This window comes from Alexandromys fortis, unplaced genomic scaffold (genome assembly GCF_014885135.2).
Source record: "Alexandromys fortis isolate MF-2015 unplaced genomic scaffold, M_Fortis_MF-2015_v1.1 scaffold_73, whole genome shotgun sequence".
Lineage (NCBI taxonomy): Eukaryota > Metazoa > Chordata > Mammalia > Rodentia > Cricetidae > Alexandromys > Alexandromys fortis.
This window is the reverse complement of record NW_026067959.1, coordinates 5,051,664-5,072,253: the sequence shown is the minus strand read 5'-3', so window position 1 is coordinate 5,072,253 and position 20,590 is coordinate 5,051,664. Positions and strand designations below refer to the sequence as shown.

Here is a 20,590-nt window from a genome sequence, read left to right as displayed (position 1 = left end):
CTCCCTCCCTCCCTCCCTCCCTCCCTCCCTCTCTGATGACTGATCTATTGAAACAAGATCTCTCCTGAATCTGGAGCTTGTTGTTATAGCTAGGCTGGATAGTCAGCATGTTCCCAGGATCTACCTGTCTCGGCTCTCCCTTTCATCCATGTGGTGGGGTTATAGACATTCACCTCCATGCCCAGCTCCCTTTACATGGATGCTGGGAACCCCAAATTAGATCCTCATGCTTATGAAACAGGAACTTTGCTCTGTTCTTAATATTATTAGAGTTATAATTATTGCAAATTGCTATATTCCATTTTTGTCCAGTCTAGGCCTGCTGATTCATGTACAGAAAAGTTATATTCATTCTGCTGTATGAACTTAAACTGCAGACTTTCCAACCTTTTCAGCTCACAGACTACTGTGGCAGCAAATAAATTTAAATATACTGTAGTTTCTCTTGAAGCTTTGTCTATGTGCACTGCCCAACAGTTAAAAGAAACTAGAATTGTAGGCAAAGACTCCTGCCTTCGCTCTAAACCTACAACTGGAATTTTTGCTCTTATCAGTTTAAAGCGAACGCAGAGAGTCTTTATGAAGCAGCTTTCTGTATAAAAAAATGAGGTGGATGTTGAACCAGATCACGGCAAACAGAAGCACAGTAGAGACTGTGTTGGCCATGTCTGAGATTATTTCATTGTTTGTTAAAAAGCATGAGGAAGGCTGCTGCTCCAGTGGCCACCTTGGACACTGGCAGCTGTCATTCATCGAAAGGTGGCCTTTGTTTGTCTTTGTGCAGGCCTGAGCTCATTTCCATGGATACCATGTAGCTGTGCAGACAGAATACAAGCTGGATTCTGGCCAGAGCAGCCAGACAGCTCTATTCCAAATTGTCCCCCAGTTACATTCCGTTCCTTCAGCCCACAGCTTCTTCCATGCTCAGTAGAGTGAGAGCTGTCTTGGATTTTATAACCCTTTCTAAATCTCACTGTGAGAGCTAGGTGTTTGAAGCAGATATTTTATATTAACTGGTTTGTTTTTCTAGGTATTTATTAATGTTTTTCAGGGCTGGCGAGCTAAAAGAAAGCTGGAAATTATAAGACTCCTAGATGATCTTTATTTTTTCTTTTAGGGTAAAAGTATAATAGATAGGCCTAATGAAAATACAATACAGAATTGAAAATGACCTATGAACACATAGTAATTAAGAACTTCCCTCATTACAATAATGCTTAATATTGTCCCCAAATAATCAGGCTGTAATAGGAATATTATTTCTGTTTATTGTTTGGAAGAGGGTTGAGGCCCTATGATGCTATTAGCCTTTGGTCAACATATAGCTCTATAATTTCTGTTTTTGGTTCACGGCCTCCTGTCCAGATGTACTCAATCTATGAGTTTCTGTTTTGCAAATCATTTAATTTTGTTTCACTGAAGTGCATGTGCCTCAGGAATGGGATGGGATGCACCCATGGCTCATGCAATTTAGTGGCACTTCTCACGTGAACCCTGTTGGTAGCGATCACCTGCTGTTTCAGTGCTGTTTGCTCTGATCACCTGTGAGCTCTGAAAAAATAAGCCTCCTCCTTCCTCCTCTGTATCAAGGATGTTTTTGTTAATTATTTTAAATATTACTTTTGCATTTATTTATTTAGTGGAGGAGGAGGGCATCCATGGGCACACATGTGGAGCTCAGAGGACAACTTATGGGGGTCAGATCCCTCTTCTACCATGTGGCTTCAGGGGCTGGAATTCAGGTCGCCACGTTTAGCACCAAGTGTCTTAACCTGCTGAGCACCATCACTGGCCATGGTGACATTCTGCTTGGGAAACACAAGTGAATATAAGAATCACAGTACAGTTGTCCATCTTCACGTTGATTAATAGGACTTTAGCAGCTAGTTATGTGTGATCCAAAGACAGCCTTCCACTCCATTTTATCTCTTAATGTGTATTGGTGATATTCTTAATGGAAACGTAGTGGAACTTGGATTTTGTGGTCGTTGCTTTCATTCTATTTTAAGCATAACTTCAAGGAAAGTCCACCAACTCAAGCTCATAAAGATATTGCCCTACGTTCCCTAAGACAGTATTGATTTTGTATTTTCATCTAGACCTACATTTTCCTGCAGTGGATTTTTGTGCATGAGAGAAGTAGAAGTCAAAACTCATATTTCTTTATACAGACAACCAATAATCTTAACAGCATTTGTTGAATGAAGAGTTCATCCTACAGCTCCTCCTTTATCCCAGACAGGCAGTGTGTATGCTCTCCTCCAGCGCATGCTCCTCCACTGTGGTCCAAGATTTCTCCTTATGTGCACAGGAGCTCCATAGGACATTTGCCCTACCCATTTCTTCGTCAGGAGTGTCTTGAGCTCAAAATTTTAATATAAAATTTGGAGTTAGCTTTTTAATAATAATTCAATAAAGAATAATGCATCCTTGAATATTTAACCATAGTGAGTCTGTAAATTAATTTTTGAATAACTGACATATTTTCAAATAATCAGTTCTCCAAACCCCCATTCTAATGAACTCCTCATTCCCTTAGGTCTTTCACCTTTTCAGCAGTGATCTCTAGTTTTCTGTACAGGCAATTCTCAGTATATGGTAGACTTTTGTTAGGAGTGTGATGTTGTTTGATATTACTATAAGCAATGATTTCTTAAAATGGTTTTCTAAATAAAATCGAGGTTTTGATACATTGAAATGCAATTTATGTATCATTATTGTATATAGTGGACAGATCTGAGAACCTGAATTCGGTCCCAGGATTCACCAGGGTGGTAGGAGAACTTCCTCCTGAGAGAGTTGTTCCCTACCCTCCAAATATATGGCAGGATGCATGTGCGCACGTGCGCACACACACACACACAATGTATTAGTTATTTTATTCATCATCTTTTAATCTCCTTTATTTTAGTTGTTCATTCATTGTCATATCAGGTACACATTATTCTTTCTCAAAGAGTTTTCTGGTTTCTTTTTTTTTTTAATTTCTAATCCTTCCTTGTCACACTGAGCTGAACAGGGCCTTCAATACAGTAGCAAATACATTGTTGACTATTGAAAAAAAGAGGCAAGAGGGGTCTGCGATTTCCATTTTTCAGTGTTTAGTGCAGTGTTTACTGTGGGCTGTTCATAGATACTTTTTCATCATATGCTTCTTCTTCTCTGTTACTTGGTCAAGATATATTTTAAATTGACAACTGATTTAATGTTATGAATTTTTTTGCATCTTAAGAATCATGTAAATTTTCTTCTATAATCCATTAACATGGCAAATTATATTGCTTTTCAGATATGAAAGCCTTGTATTAGTGGCCTGTGTCTAGCTTGATCAACATTTGTAATGGGTTCTTGGATTCATTTTTGCATTCATGTTCATGATTAAGATTAGCTTTTGATTTGATTTTCATGTACTCTTCCTTTGGATTTTAATGTCAAGACTGAGCGATTACCATAAAATTGAAACCATTTCCTCATTTTGAGTCTCTCACAAATTTTCTGTGAGCTCACAAGATGCCTCACTTGCTACACAAGGATGGCTTGGGTTCTATCTCCAGACCCCATGGAAAACCAGATGTAGTGGCTCGCATCTGTGATTCCAGCACTCCTGTTGGGAAAAGGTCGGTGGAAGTGAGAGTTTCCTGGGAGCTTTCAGACCAGCTAGCCTGGAGTACAGAGAGCAGCAGAAATTGTCAGGTAGACCCTGCGTCTGCAGGAGAAAGGAGAAAACCATCTCTGAACGTTGTCCTCTGACTGCCATGTTCGCACTGTGCAACACATTCAGATACACATGACATGTACACATATTCCACAAGGTTTCAAAAAAAAATTGTTTACATTTAGCTTGTATTTTTCTCATATTTTTAAAAGATATTTGGTTCTCTCTCTCTCTCTCTCTCTCTCTCTCTCTCTCTCTCTCTCTCTCTCTCTCTCTCTCTCTCTCCTGGAGTTAGAACTGTGAGCTACTCTATGTAAGTACGGGAATTGAACTCAAGTCCTTCAGAAGAACAGCGTGTATTCTTAATGGCTGAACCATGCCACAAGCCCCTTTTTAATATTCTTGAGAGGAGGCCCTGGGAAAATTCTCCTTACATTTTTACAGTGTAGATTTAAATAACAATTTAGATATTTGAATTAGTTTAATAATTATCGTTTTTGCCCTGTAACTTTTTGTTTTATCATTACATAACAATAAATTTACAAACTCTATCAGTTTTGTTGGCTGTAATTTGCTAAATAGTCTAGATAGTTGGCTATTACCAAACACAGGTTTTTGCTTCTTTTAAAAATATTATTCCAATATTTTTGGAATTTCAATTTACTTGAATGGTCAAATGTCTTAGTTACTTTTCTTTTGCTGTGTCAAAGCATCATGAGCAAGGCAACCTATAGAAGAAATTTATTGAGGGCTTATAGTTTTAGAGGGTGACCTCACTACCATCATGGCAGGGAACACGGCATCAGGCAGAAGCAGTAGGTGAGAGTTTATATCTTTTGGGAATAATGTGAGCTTTTGAAATCTCAAAACCCACCTGCAGTGATACACCTCTTCCAATAAGGCCACACCTCCTAATCCTTCCCAAACAATTCCACCAATAGGGACCAAGCTATAGGGGGCATTCTCATTCAAATCACCACAACATCTCATACTACAGTATTATATCTATATCTATATATGTATAAACGTAAATTACAGAGCATGACTAGAGATACTTCATCACAATTCAAGGATGCCCTGCAGTTTCAGAGACAAATTGCTGGTAGACATGCAAATGGGATATGAGGGAGGTTAGGTAATGAACCCATTTGGAGAAACACTGGAGATGCTGCTGTAGAACCCAGCTACATGATCACAGGGTTGAATCAAACATCAGGACTAAATTGAGCTGCAGAAGCCAGGTACAGAAATATGAAGGCCCCAGAGTTGAGTTGTAAGGCTAAATCCAAACAGATGAACGTTTTGCCTTAAATTTATAAGTTGTTTTTATTTATAATGTTTTCATTTAAAATTTCAAGTAAACACAAAATGATTTTAATAAACTCAGCTTTTAATTAGTGTAAAATTTGTAGTAACAACTCATTGTCACTCCTATTCTCAATCATTCTCACCAAGAGATTATGAAATTTATAAATGCTCTCAGAGAAGCAATTTTTAGTTTCACTTATTATTGGCATGTTATATTTATTTCCATTTCAGTATTTTGGGGTCTTATTTCTAGAGTCTTCCTTATAGTCCTCATGAAAATTTTCAAACATCATGTTTTAAAATATTTTTTCATCTTCATCATATTTTTTGTTTCTCATTTTTCTAGAATTTGGTAACATAAAATTGAATTTTCATTTCTTACAAGTTTTTATTTGCAAATGTGCCCTGTCACTAATGTGTATGTACAGTGTCATCTGTCATCCTTAAGGGTTTTATTTCAGTACCTCTAAGAGATGTCTGATACTATGGATATTACAAAATGTTTTATGTAGCATTTCCCTTATACACACATTTATATCATAGTTTTAGTTATACATTAAACACAATTGTCTGGGTCTAATTGTGCACATCTGCAACTCCAATGCCCAGGAAGATAGAGAGTTCAGAGTCTCCATGGTCTAAATGTTACATTGAGACCACCATGGGCTATGCCATACTTTCTTCTTGAACAAAAAGAAGAAAATAAGCACAGAAAATGCTAATTATTTCATAAAAGTACCCAATCATAAATGGGACAATTATAAATGTGCTCTACTAAAGTTGTGTGAATGTGGTCTTCCTCAAAAATATGTACTATCACCGCACCTTTTCCTTTGTGATGACGCAACACCTTATTGATAAGGTGATGCGAGATGACTAACGCAGACATTGTGACATGGCATGAGGCGACCATATAAGGACTACCGGAACAAGATCTCTGTAAGACCATGATAGATGAGAGATGGCTACTGAGTGACTAATATGCAAGTGGCTTGGATATAATTGGAAGAGAGACAATTCATGTTCCAGGAGCATGGAGGAGGAGATCTCACTGGGCTACTTAGAGTAGTGTGCACATTAAGACTTATAAGTTGTTTGTTTCTAAAATTTCCATTTACTGTTTGGATCATGGCTCATTGTGGGAATCTGATATTTGAAAGAAGCTATGTAAGAGAGTGTGTTACTGTGTTCAGAACCCCAAAATCAATAGCAGAAGAGTTTTCTGGTAGGACAGGAACACAGCAGCAAGACTTTGGATTTGCCCAATGCACATTTTCCTAAATGATGCCAGCAGGAGAGTGCTCTGCCTTCCTGTCTCAGCTTTCCTGGCATACCCAAGTATTCACTCTATTTTTTTTCATGTATGTACGTGTATGCATGTGTGTATTATGTATGCATGTGTATATGAATGTCATGTAGGTATGTGTGCATATATGTATGTATCTTTGGCTTTTAGCTGACTTTGTTGTTTAGAACTGCCTCCAGATGTAGTATGGATTCTGTTGAATGCTGCTAAGTGAGAAAGAGCTGAAACAGCCTTACGGAGAGAATCTGTATGTTAAGCAGTCTTCCTTCAGGCATGAATCACTGTATCCTGCCTTCTCCTGGTTAGCTATTGTACCATTGTTGGATATTTAGGTTGCATCCTGTGGGATTTCCCTCATCCCCCGCTGTATGTAATGAATCTATACAAGAAGATTTTTTTTTCTCCTGTTTCCTTTTTGGATGATTTCCCAAAGCAGGATTGCAATGCCAGAGATGGCGAGTGTGCGTGTTTGTGTGTATATGTGAGTGTGTGTCAGACACTGCCACATATTCAACAGTATAGTTCTACAATGTAGAAACTGAACAACCTCCCCAACATTGTATTTTTCATTTACTTTTTGTAATCTGTCAGATATGACGTGGTACACTCGTCCTCTTTATTCACAAGGAATTACTGCTTTCATGTTATGACTTTGGAATGTATAGCTTGTGAAAATATCTGTAGATTCGGGTCAAAGAACGTAGGGCTAGGGTCCTCTGACAACTCAGAAGAGATCTCAAGAGCTCATCGAGTTCTGCACACTCCTGCCTCATTTTTACACTTGAAATTTGAAATGAAACCCGACCTTTCATGTTCTGTATGTGTTTTCAAAATGCCGTTGGGTCACTCTGAATATTTCCTTGAAAACCTCGCTTTTGCCTGTGTTGTTGTTGTTACACACAGTCCGGCAGCTTTCCCTTGAAGAGGACACTTGGCGCTTTCATGTGTCGGAAACTTTAAGCAGGGAAGGAAGACATTGTGCTTGCCACAGAATTTCACTATGACCCACAGTCTGTAGATGACACTGGTTGGCTATGACTGTGCATTCACCCCGAGCCAGTGTCTTGAGCATCATTTACTATGTCTCAGAGTTTCTTATGTTGGGATTTTCAGGAGTGTCCTGACTGGGGTTTCTGGCCATTGACTGCTGTCAGAGCACCGTTAACTTTCCCTTTCTGTGGCGTATCTATTAGTCTCATTGCAAGGCATCCCCTTTCTGTGACACATCCATTAGTCTCTATTGCAAGGTACCTACTGCATAACCTGACTTCCTGTTGGTATCTTGGCCTCCAAAGGCAAGTACCTTAAAAAAGTTACCGGGAAAGAAGTTGGGGGACATGGCTTGGTGGTGTTGAGCACATTCTGCTCATAGCAAGGACCTAAGTTCCACTCCCAGTCACCATGTAGGCTGACTCACAGGCTTACAACCACATACTACTCTGGATCCAGGGAGACTTTTGATACCTCTGATCTCCAAGGACACCTACACTACTGTATACAAACCTACCCAGAGACACACTAGACACATAATTAAAAGTAATCAAAATTTTAAAGAGATGCTGGAAGAAATCCGCGGCTGTCTCTGTCTTTGACTTAGAAATCACATCATTGTATCTCTTTGTACAACAATGAGCAAATCTTGCTTTGTATCAGGGGGAGGGGAATGAGACTCTGCCTCCTGATGGAAGAGTATCAAAATATTCCACCACGGAATCTTAAACAACTTAACATTGCTTACGAGACCTCTCACTGTTTAGACTACAGTTCAGACACCAGCATTGCTGATAATTCTTCTAGACCGGGGGAGGAGGATGAACTGGGCAGTGCAGGATTGCTGAGCAGTGTGTCTGGACTCCACCCACTAGATAAAACACCCCAGTGTGACAATCAAAAATATATCAGACATTACCAAATGGCCCCGTAGGGGAAAGCACTGAAGAAAACAAGCCTCTATTGAGAGCGCTTCCTGTTCATGGCCACATAGAACTGAAGTTAGGAAGAGTAGGTCACATACCATCACTTTCCTAGGTGGCTTCAGAAAAATCAGAAGCGAATTATTTTCTACTTTGTCTGTTCACAATTATTTTATACTTGATATTGGTTTACATCATGTGTAATTATTATAAAGGTGAGAACATTTTGTATATTGTAAATCTATAAACTGGTACTCACTCATTTTTATTATCATTTGTTTACTTAGGGGAACATTAAAATAATGGCAGGCCTGCCATATGTCACTTAGGTGTCAGACACTGGGGAACTGGAAGCAGCCTCTCTCTCCCAAATGCTAAGCTCACTGTATTTTCCATTCTCCCAATGCATTTTTCATTCTTCATGAAAGCTGAGGGCAGGGTTATGCTGCTGCAGTCTTGAGAAGTTGAAGGTATCATATGTTTTTGCATTAGACTATATACATATGTATGCATACATATATACGTATATATACAGTGTCTATATATGTAGGTGAAATATTACAGAGCTTAGCTGTCCATGCCATGTGCTCATTTGTAAAGGACTGCAACTGTTGAACATGGTTATTTTTGTCAACAGAAGCTACCTTCTACCTGCTTTGTGATTCTTTTCATACTGAAGACAATGCTACCAAAACCAGATTTCCTGTGGTTGGGTGTGTGCAGATCTTACCTGACCTATGACCATATTCTGGGTAATGGTTAGCTGCCCTTAGAGTTGAAGGCTGTTAGCTTAATTCCGTAGTAGGGTCTGCATCAGTCACTTCCAGTCAGTGAGGTTTCCTGGGAGGGTTCATGGACTGACACTATTTTCTTGGGTTTTATGGCGTGCCTTTTCTGTGTGTCAGCAAAATGTAGCCGTCTGTCATCTGACTACTCATGATGCAGCAGTTTTAGAAAATTAAATGGAAATTTGTTCAGGAAATGCTCTTTCATCTGCGGTGGCAGTAGGCGTGTCTCGAGGTGGCAGTGGGTGTGTCTCTAAAGTGGTGCGGTTTGTGAAAGTTCCCAGGAAGTGTGCTAGTCTCAAGCAAGCACAATGATACTAAAAATGAAAATGAGAGAGACCGGCTTTTCTATGTGCCCATCACAGGCTGAGCACTTGGTTAAGAGTTTCTCATGCGTTGTCTGATGTATGGGAGGAACACATATTGACCGATTTTATCATGAGAAAGCAGCAGCTATCATAGGCTGAGAAGCTTAATCACAGGACTGCTCACACCTCAGAGGCCAAGCTCTCTGATACCACAGTATACTATTGCCCTTGTTCCACCAGAGGACATTTTCGACCTTAAAAGAATAATCAGCTTTTGCCTTTGTCATAATTCTGCCATCCTACCACTATGAAATGTGAACAATCCTTTTAGGATTCTCTTACAACTACATAATAAGAAAAGTGAGACGCTATACAGGATTAGACATAGAAAACGATGTATATTTGCATAAACGTATGAATTCACAGTATATACTTTCAATGCACGTGTTTATAAATTCTATTCTTACAGAATAATATGTAACATGTAGGCATTAATGTATCTACTAATCCATCCATCCGCATCCTACAATCCCAGCTCTAGCTTTGAACCAGCCAGAACTCAAAGTCATTTCTTTATCACGCAGATCTTTGTTGCACATCAACTATTATATAAGTAATTCATTGTTTAGAGGTTAATTGGTTTTTGTTCCTTCAGCAGGTACTACTGATAGTCTCTAAGTACTGAGCCATATGGCAGCTAATAAATTAAGCATGGTCCCTACTCTTCTGGAAAAAGCATGCTAAGTATAAAACATGCAGAGATTAATTCAATTTTAGGGATATCTCTGTACAGGTCCTGCCCCATATACTCACACAGTCTGATATTTTTATTAAACACAGAAAATTAAGATTATTGTCTCTTTTCCATCATATTTCAATAACAAAGACATCAACTGCAAGCTAATTATTAAGTTTTGTAATCCAGAGTTCTGGATAAATCCCTGTAAAAGAAAACAATGTGAGTTGTAATGTCCTGACTCCTATGTGATTGGAAAAAAATCCCAGGAATTTGCATGCCATTGAAATAAAGTGTGCAGAGGAAGGGAATATACTTAACTGGTATAATTTCACCATGCTAAAAGAAAGAAATTAATCATGTTGTTACCTATAGAGAATTACTTTATAAAAACTGTCATTTGAAAAGGCGATAAAAATGTGCAGGCAAAATCTGTTGGGAAAAGATTACTGTAGATGTGTTTAGGAGATAAATATTTTATTGTCAGTCTTTGAAAATGTTCCTGGGGCTTCTTTCTGCATTCCAAATAAATGTTTTATCTATAAATTTGTCTCACAAAATTATTTTATTTCTTTGAAGAACTTCCCTTCCTCAAATTTTAGAAGCTTCAACCCCTGCAAAAAATTCTGTTTCCCCTTATACATTTTAATGTGTTGGGCAGACAATTAAAGCATATGATATGGGAATTATAGCAAAATTACAGTTATGAAGTAGCACAAGAATGATTTTATGGTTGGGGGTCACCAAAACATGAGGACCTGCATTAAAGGGTGGAAGCTTTGAACAGGCTGAGAACGGCCAATCTAGAGGTAAAGACAAACTGAGCAGACAGTGGGGATGTAAGCTACTTCACGGGACACAACTGGAGAGGACTGAGAACACATGAAAGAGACACTAGAGAGGTGTGTGAAGGAAGGCTCGGATGATCAGGAAGGGCATGCAAATGCCATCTCGGCCAGGATGATACCGACAGGCATGTGGAAGTGGATGGAGAAAAGCCTTTGAGGCCTCAACTCTACGCAAAAAACCATGGGCAACTGAGGGAAGCTGGGAGAAGAAGAGGTGCTCTTCCCGGTAAAGAACACATCAACTGATTATCAGTGCCAAAGAGTCAGCCCTAAAAACATACAACTAACATTATACAGACTGAACAGTACATCCATCCATCCATCTATCTTCCTAATATATTCATAAAAATACACACACATGTATGTAATAAAAGTTAATGTAAAATAGAGGTCATAGATTTGAAGGAGAAAGGGATAAGCATATATGAGGGTTTGCAGGAAAGGGAAGAGAGAAATGTAATTATAGTATAATCTGAAAAAACAAAATTAAAAAAAAACATAGAGAAAAAAGGGTGTGAAATTTGGTGGGAAGGGAGGAAGGGAGGATCTCCGAGGAGGTGTGGAATGGGGAAGGTGTGATTAGAATATGTTGTGTGAAAAATTATTTTTAAGAAGACTATAGCAAAATGCCTGTGGGCCGAGATGTAACAAGCAGCGCTCATTTAATTTTGATTGTTTCGCCCATATACTTCCTGAAGAGGTGTGACACTTACTCTGTAATGAGCAAGTCAGGAAACAGGCCCTGAATTGCCAAGTACATGTGGCAGAGAGAAGTAGTGGGGAGACCGAACAAGAAAGGGGCTTCTCTCTTACACGGAAGGCAATTAGGAAGAAGCCGGAAATAGACCATCACTTCAGTGAAGGGATTTCAAGGAGTTCTCTCAACAACTCTTGGGCCAGTAAGATTTTTTCACTGTCTCCAGTTCACTGTCAGGAGACAGCGAGTCTGCCAAATGCAACTCACCCTCCTGCACCCTTTGGAAATGAAGAAAATCTATTGAGTTGCTAGGCAGCACCGAGCCACAGTAAATGGATGCAAGAAACAAATAGAGCGAGATTTTGGGGATGGTTCTTCCTTTCAAGATCGAATGGTTGAAATGGGAAAATGACCTGAGTGCAGGCAGCCATTCTTCAGGACTTGATACAGTTTCTCTCCTCTTTCTTTCTCCTCCCCTGCTCCTCACTACCTCCCCTAAACACACATAAACACACACACACACACTTCGAATTTTTCATAAAAATATGACTATTATGTGAAACATCTGGAATGTATCTATATATGTGCCTATATGAACAGAATCTTTGAAACCTGGAGCAATACATTCAAATTTTCTGATGAAATTAGATTTCCCTTCTCTAGTCTGCTAGCCCTGCATGAAAAATGCTGAGGACGAAATACCTGAACTAGTAGAAATTTCTTTCCTGTTATGGAGGCCAGCATTCTAAATACTTTGGGGACAACTACTGAAATGGTTGGGACTCTTGCAGATGGACATGTCTTTTCTTGTCTTTGCATAGTCCTTCTTCATGTGTGCGTATGTGTGTGTGCTGAGAGAAATCGCCCTGTTGTGGCTTCCTCTTCTTGAGAGGACACTGGTCATGTTGGATTAGAGTTCTACTGTGATGTCCTTATTCAGTTTGAGTCACTCCCTGATGGTCCCTGTCTCTAATTGCACTCACATCGGGGACTCCAGCTTCACGACAGGACTTTTGAGTGGAGCCCACAGCATTCCCTAAGCCTGGATAATATATTTAGATGCTTAAGTCAGATCACCCAAGCGATGCTGTTTCCTTTATGTGAACATAGAGTAATTGTCCAACACATGAGGCATGCAAACCAGAGAAAAATGTTCCCCATTTGCAGCTTAGCAGGCAGCGTGAATGGGCGGACACAGTGCCCCTTGGCCCACTCTGCTCCAGCTAGTCTCCTAGTGTTAGTATGAGAATGCTTGGTGAACACCTGCCTGTGTCCTGCAGGAAATAGGGAATGAACTTGTGACCTTGACTTTTTACTGCAAGGGTTTGCAAATGTAATCTTTGTCCTGAGGGCAAATGTTTATCTACCAATATAGTCCAACATAAGCCCATCCCTGTGGAAAAAAAGAACAAAGGTTCTACATTCTTCCCATACCAATATAATTGAGTTGACTGTTGATCCATCAAAAATAAGTCACCATTTAGTCCCTAGAACATATGCCTATTACTGTACTGGCTAGGTTTATGTCAATTTGGCGCATGCTAGGGTCTTCTGAGAGGAGGGAGTCTCAATTGTGAAAATGCCCACATAACACTGGGTTATAGGCCAGACTCTAGGGCATTTTTTAAAATTAGTTATTGACATGGTAGGTCTCAGCCCATTGTGCTCGGTGCCATCCCTAAATTGATGATCTTGGATGATGTAAGAATGCAGGCTGAGCAAGTCATGATGAAGGAGCGAGAGCTAAACAGCACTCCTCCATGGTTTCTGCGTCAGCTCCCGCCTCCAGGTTCCTGCCCTGCCTCTGAATATGGGCTATGATGTGGACCTGTGAGCAAAATAAACCCTTTCCTCTGCAAGTTGCTTTTGGTCATGGTGTTTCGTCACCATAATAGAAACCCTCACTAAGACAGTTGTGTTATTTGGCAAGATGCTCTTTATATAGTACTTCGAGGAGAATGTGAATATAAACACAGATTTTCAAGCTCCCTCCAGGCTTAGACGGAACTGTGAAAAATCCTTATTGGAAACCGGAGCAAACGTGACTTCCTTTGTATTGTGGCAGAAAATTAGATCTAGCTATGCCTGTACGGTGTGAAGAAACCACAGTTGTGAAGCTTGAACTTGTATTCTTTAGCTGAGTCAATTTCCAGCTATAATGCTGTGGGAGGTAATTAGGCTGTAATTACTAAGTCAGCATTACAATAGTCTGGGAGTTTCTCTATGGTAGGAAAATATTTGACTACTGCACTCTCATGCTGATGTTTTGCACCATACTCGGAAATGGAGAGGTACTCGGAATTTATTCAGATTAATTTGTTCATCATGTACATGAGATGGGTTTGGTTTGTTAATGGTACCAGATATCAATTTTTTTTTTCTTTCTTTCTTTCTTTCTTTCTTTCTTTCTTTCTTTCTTTCTTTCTTTCTTTCTTTCCTACTGGGAGGAAGTTCCAGTGAATACTGAAATTGCCCACATTTAATTTCCAATAGCTAAGAGGTAGGAATAAGATTTTTTAAAACTGCATTAATATGATACAAAGAATGAATAGACCAGTTGAAGGTCACAGGCTACATCCATAGTTAAACATTCTGTTGTTAGAACAAAACAAGTCAAGTTCATACCATAGACCAAAACATTCTGTAGGCAAACTACTCCATAGGTGGAGCCCAGTGTTATCTCCTTAAGGGAACTGGTATTTTAGTTAGATCTGTAGACTTTTGTTTGAGGTAGAAACATATCTACTTCTCTTTCTGAAACAGACTGTCTGACTATTAGCCACACCTGTTGACAATAACCTTGATGAACAGAACTCACTGAGCTAAATCTAGGTGGGACCTTTGCTTGGGGTAGCAACACAACCTTGAGGGAATAGAGGTAAGTTGGAACTCACTGACATTTTGTCAAGGTGGAAATAAGCTCACATTTTTGGGCCTCCACAGTTCCTCCCTTTTTAGTAGTTTTAATAAAAGCCTGTGCTTCTGCAACAAGACAGATACTTCCTGTGTCTACCTTAGGTGAACACTTTCCCATTTCCCAGACTTACCCATCTTTCATACATGCATGCATGCCCATGTCTTAGGCAACTGGCGGCAGGAGGATCAAATGTATCTCTGACTGCCAACCTCTATAATCAAAGGGTTATACCAATATTAAAATGAATGAATGAATGAATGAATAAATAAAGCAAGCCCTGGGTTTTTGTTTGTTTCTTTGTTTAGATAAAGAATCCTGTCTTAAATGTTAATTTCTTTCTAGTACTGTTATTTTTAAACATTATTAAGACTTGGACTCAACAGTGAGATTGTTTTGACTCAGTCTAAGATAGTTGTACTTAAAGGTCTCCTCAAAACATATGCCTTTGAATAACTCAAATATCATTAAAAGAGTTTTCTAGAAAACTTAAAACCAAGACACAGATGACTCGGTGGTTAAGAGTACCTGCTGCCCTTACAGAAGACGTGTCTATGTTTATGGCCCCCTAACCCCACAGCTACAGGGGATCTGTGACCTCTTCTGACCTCCATGCCTATAGATGCACATCATTTCTTTTAAATCCTTGAAAAAAGAAAAGAAAAGAACATGAAGCTGCATTAAAAATTGGCTTGGCTCTTGAGGGATTTAGTTTCTTCCTTTCTTTCCCTATTACTCTAATAACATACCCTGACCCATCCCCCCCCCCCAAAAAAAAAACCCTCAAGAAAGAAAGACTTTATTCCAGTTCCCAGGTTCAGGAGGCAGACAATCATGACTGTAAGAACTAGAAGCACCTGGCCACATCACATCTACAACAGGAAGCCTAGGCTGATTGGTGCTTAAGCCCAGTTCCCTGTCTCCTTTTTGTACAGTCTGGGACTGGAATCCCTGGCCCACTTGTCCTTCGGTGCACATAGATGGGCTTAAATCTGCATAGACCACACCGTTAGAGTCCACGGCCAAATACTGCTGTGAATATGTTTCCATAAACACTGCAAATCACATCAATGAAGTCAAGTTTCTTGTGAGGTTAAATTTATTCCATCCCCAGCCATATTCAATTATCTTGTAACTTAAAATTCAGTTCCAGAACATGGTGAGGAAATTAAATTCCTCGTTTACCAAAACTTCATTCTTACAAGTTGCTGGTTTCTAAGAAAACTATTTTAGTAGTAGTCATCAATTTTAAGAGGAGGGGGCTCATTAAATATTTAATTGAGAAATAAACCCAAATCTGCGTGAGTTGACGTGTTTCACTATCTGGTCATCTGGTTAACCCACTCATATTAAAATGACAGCCTGGCAAGTAAAACTGAAGATGAAACAGTATCCTCTCTTGATTTTGAAAGGAGAGGAAGAGGTTAACCCCAACCCACCCACCCCAGGACGTGCTGGAGGTACAGTGCTTCTATCTGTAGTTTGTTTTGATGAGATTTACTTGACTCCTTTGGCTTGGTTACGGTCAATAACTGGCTAACACGGCTACCTTTGCTGAACGTTTTACGAATTCTTATTGGCTAGTGAAAGCTTTCTAGTCTTGGTAATAATATGTTCCTGGAAGGGCAAAATGCAAATTGGTTTGTCACTTGCTACATCTGATATAGAACTGGGAATAGTGGCCTAAATGAAGCAGGTTATAGCTTTCTGAGCAATTACTATTCACCATCATCACAGCCTTCTCTTCTGGATCTGACTGCTGAACATGACAGTTCTTGTGCCTGGAATGGGCTTATCTTCCTCTGCATAGACTGAATTCCAGCTCATCTGCCGCTGCTTCACGCTTGTCTTAACATTTAACCTATTTAACTTGTCTTGAGGATTGGCATATCTTGTTCTGTTTCTCTCTCTGTCATCTTATTATACAATCTCTCATTTTATTGTCAACTCACAAGAGTGGACACTCAGAGAAAACAGAGGTATTGTTTGTTTTGTTCATCTGCTGCTCTATCCTCAGAATGTGGAAATGTTCACGACACAAAGGCTTTACATAAATATTTGTTGAATGAACTCTTTCTTAGTGGTTACAGACATGGAGGCTGGAAAGGGAAGTTCAAGTTGAGTTAAATGTAGTTCTTCATAACCATGTGGTCCTAAAGAGATAATAGGAAAGTTTCATTACAAATGGGGGCTTACAAAGGAGAAAGAAGCAGATATTGAGTTAGACAGGATACTTTATATACAAGTATTGCATTTATGGAAACTGAGAAGATAGCTTCTGTTCAGTGGGAATTGCTGGCATAATGGAAGTAAGTGTGCTTTGATAATACTTGATTTATCAAAGGAAGCAGAGCCCAAAGGAAATGATTTAAACAGCAGAAAAGGAGAATATTAGGATCAGTAACATAAAGGGATGATGATGACGAGTGACATGTTTTATGAGAACATAAGCAGATCGTTTATTAATAGAACTCCTAAACAGTAATGTTGGAGAAAATGAGTCATGGCAAGACTTGAGGAAAAACTTGGACGTAAGCAATACGGACATTTAATCTTCATGAGTTTCACTTTCTTTACTTGTCGGTTGGTGGTAATGGGCTTTGCCATCACACAAGGTTATCTGGGGTTCAATTAAGTAAGGATAATTCTGTCATTGTCATGAGCACATGACCACTAAGATACAGTACGTTGTGGTATGGTGCTGGATACAGTGGGATGGTGGATAATAGGATACGTACTATAGCTTAAATTATAGAGAGAAAAATAATGGAAGGAAATATTTTAAAAAAATTTTAAAAAACATATTTGCAGACTGGGGCTCTCAGCTATCTTATTTCTCCCTCATTTTTTTTTAATATTCAAAATCGTCCCTGAGAATGTCTGTCAAATTAAATTGTTTTCATCAGTAAACATCATCTTAGATGCTGAAGTCTTAGAGATGGCTAAGCAACTAGGAACACTTCTATGCAAGCATGAGGAAGGCCCTGAGTGCAAGGTCCCAGAACCCATGGAAAGCTATTGCAAAACCAGCTGCAACCCCAGTGCCTTTCACAAAGCAGGAAGTGGAGCCAAAAGAATCCTGGGGATTACCAGCTGCTAGTCTAGCTCTAGGTTCAGTAAAGAACTTTCTCAGTGGTGTGACAAAACAGGATGCCTGACACCGTTCCGGGGCCTCCGTGTGTGCATGGACATGCACACATGAGCGTGCACACAGACACAGACACAAATATTACCTTAAGTTCTGAGAAAATATGGGGAAATAAAAGCCATGGCTGGTCTCTCAAGGACCTTGCATTGTAGTTGACAGAAGGTGACATCAAGAAATATGGACACATGAGAAAACTGCAGGTAATTGTCACCCCAGTGGGATAGTGTGGGAAGACGATATTGCTGCTAAATCCAGGAATTAAGGAAGTCCCTAGAATAGAGACTATTCAAACACAGACCAATACAATGAATAATTTCCAAAACCTTAAATCTGGAGTTTGGCGAGAGCTCTAGCAGTGAGACAGGTATCAAAGACTGCGACTGGAATTTTCTGGGTGTGTTCAAGGACAGAAGGAAAAGGAATGTGTCTAGGACCCAGTGAAGCCAGGAGGAAAGCAGAGGGATGAGACCAGAAAACTACATGAGCATCAGATAAGAAAGACCTTTGAAACTCCGTGAGGAAACTGGATTTTCTCAGTACTACAACAAGATCTTTAGTAATTTAAACAGAAAGATGGAATGATGTCTTTCACTTTGAAAAATGTTTCCCATATATACATTTGTAATGTACAGTAATATACATATATTTATAAATTAGACTATTAAAATGAATTTTTATTTCCTTATTTATAAACCAGTCATTATATATGTATATAATCATACATAATATACACATATGCTACATGTATATGTTGTATAGCAGCATTTTAGTCAAAAAATGGATGACATAGAGTGGTGTGAACCCTTAAGATAAAGAGAGAGAAAGGACATGAAGTTGGCTGGGTAGAGAGATAGGGAGGAGTTGATGGAGAGGAAAGATGAGAAAACTTTAATAAATTTTTTTAAAAATTATGTTTCCCAAGAGTGTAATAGTGATCTTGTGTGTTTATGTGCATTTTATGATTACATAATAACAAAGGCACCTAACGACACATTTCCTAAAGCATACACTTGCCATTACATTGAAATAAATGCCTATAAATGCAAACTCTCATAAAATTTAGCATTAAATAATAAAGCGAACTCCACCCTGATTCATTTCCTATTACATGATTTGCCAAAGTCTAACTTAATAGTGGGAAGGAACTGCATCATTTTATGTCCAGTCACATATATTCTTTCAGGTGTTAGATTGTTTAAAATGACAATAGTTTGACATCACCTCTCAAGCTTTAACTAGCATACAAAAAACCTGATGTACTTGCTGAGTTCTCATAATGGGTAAAGGCGAGGTCTTGTTAGATACACGAGCATTCTGAATGCTGCTTTTGGGATTCTGCTCAACTTTTTTGAGCTGTTATTTCCTTTTGCATTTTGCTTCCTCAGTAAAAAGGCACAGTGGTCCTATGAAGAGACAGATGTTACAGATCAAATGTCCAAATGTTGACCCATGCAGATTATGTCACAATGTATTTCAAAAATAATATGTGCCCTTTTCTTCTTGGAAAGTTTACATTTCTAAGAAATAATGAGCTGGGCTTTTTTGAGTGAGCCAACGCCCGGTAGAGTATTTTTGGCACTTAAAAAGGTTCATTGATTATTTCAGCTCCCAAAGTGTCATTGGTGACTTCATTTTTCCTTGGAAACAGTCTATAGCATCTCCTCCCATAAGTTCAGAAGCACAGTGGTAAAGCAAGCCAGTTCATCCAGGCTTTTTGTGCCTGGAATGACAGACGTCTAAAACACCATGCAGACTTAGTGCGGGTCCCAAAGTGAAACCTTCCTCTGTGAAGACAAGGGGAACAGGAATGGTGACGTTAAGTTTAAGAGTCCAGGCTGTTTTGTTGCTTTTTCTTTAAAAAAAAAAAAAAAGAAAAGAAAAGAAAAAGAAAAGCTCTGCAAGGATAAATGGTGGAGCTCTGCAGCACCCTCTTTCCAAACTCACAAAACCTGCCTTCTACAGTGTGAAGCCCTCCCAGCATCCGTGCTTTTGGCACCAGAGAGAGTTAGCTCTGCTTTTCTCTCCCTTTCGATCAGAAACAGAAGTGTAAAACAAACAAACTCTATTAGATATTGTCTCCTTCGCTTTGTTCTGTTTTCCAAGACTGCCATTTATTGATTGTTAAGTAAGAAAAATCAAAAGACAAAGTGCTTTTGACAGTTCCCACTGGAATAAGAAGATAATGCACCGTTTCCTAAGTCTTTAGCTTACGAAGCATCCTTTTCTGAGAAAGCAAATGATGCTGATTTGCGGGGCTGTGACTTTCCTTTCTCCTAAGCACTATGTTTTTAACACACGTTTCATACGGAGACTATGTCAAGGAGAGAGGGCCCCCTTCAGACACTGTGTGTGAGTAGCTTAGGGTCTTGCTCTGTGAGTGAAGACAAAAAGAATTTAAATCACCATACAATATATAATAAAACAATGGTTTAAGAGCTGAGTGTGTTAATTCGGTCTCTTGATCAAATCCTGGCCTTCCCTTATCACTGGGCATGAGAGACTCATCTGGAACCTCCAAAATCTCTGTGAAGCAAAGATACCATTGTCCGCTGAGGCTGCCGGGAGGGGCAATATTAAGGCAGTGAATTATGCATATGAGTATCTACACCTGTGCTAGGGCCCACACACATGCCTTAGCTGTAGTAGCTGTTACTTCTTATCAACACTGATAAGGAGAAGAGTTATCAGGTCAGACAAAGTTTTTTTAAAACATGGTCCTTACCAATCATATTATGCACTTACATTAAAAATTGTAAATATGGCTGTGTTTTCCATTTTAATAGGTATTTTAAGCTGTCTGGCATACAATGTTGGCCTCCCAGGAGCAAAAATATTTTCCGGTCCTTCAAGTGAACAGTTTGGTTATGCTGTGCAGCAGCTCAAAACCCCACAGGGCAACTGGTAAGGCTATTCTCTTCTTTATTATTTCAATAAAATATAATTGTATAAATGTAATGTTTGGATACTGTCAA

General features: G+C 39.2%; 1 protein-coding gene across 2 annotated transcripts in view; it reads left to right on the top strand.

Moving 5' to 3' along the window:
- Positions 1-20,590, top strand: part of Itga2 (integrin subunit alpha 2) — a 95,357-nt gene that overhangs the window by 4,885 nt on the left and 69,882 nt on the right. For both annotated transcript variants that reach the window (XM_050152812.1, XM_050152811.1), the window contains exon 2: positions 20,402-20,519. In XM_050152812.1, coding sequence (XP_050008769.1) covers positions 20,402-20,519 — 118 coding nt within the window. The remainder of the gene's footprint in view (positions 1-20,401; positions 20,520-20,590) is intronic.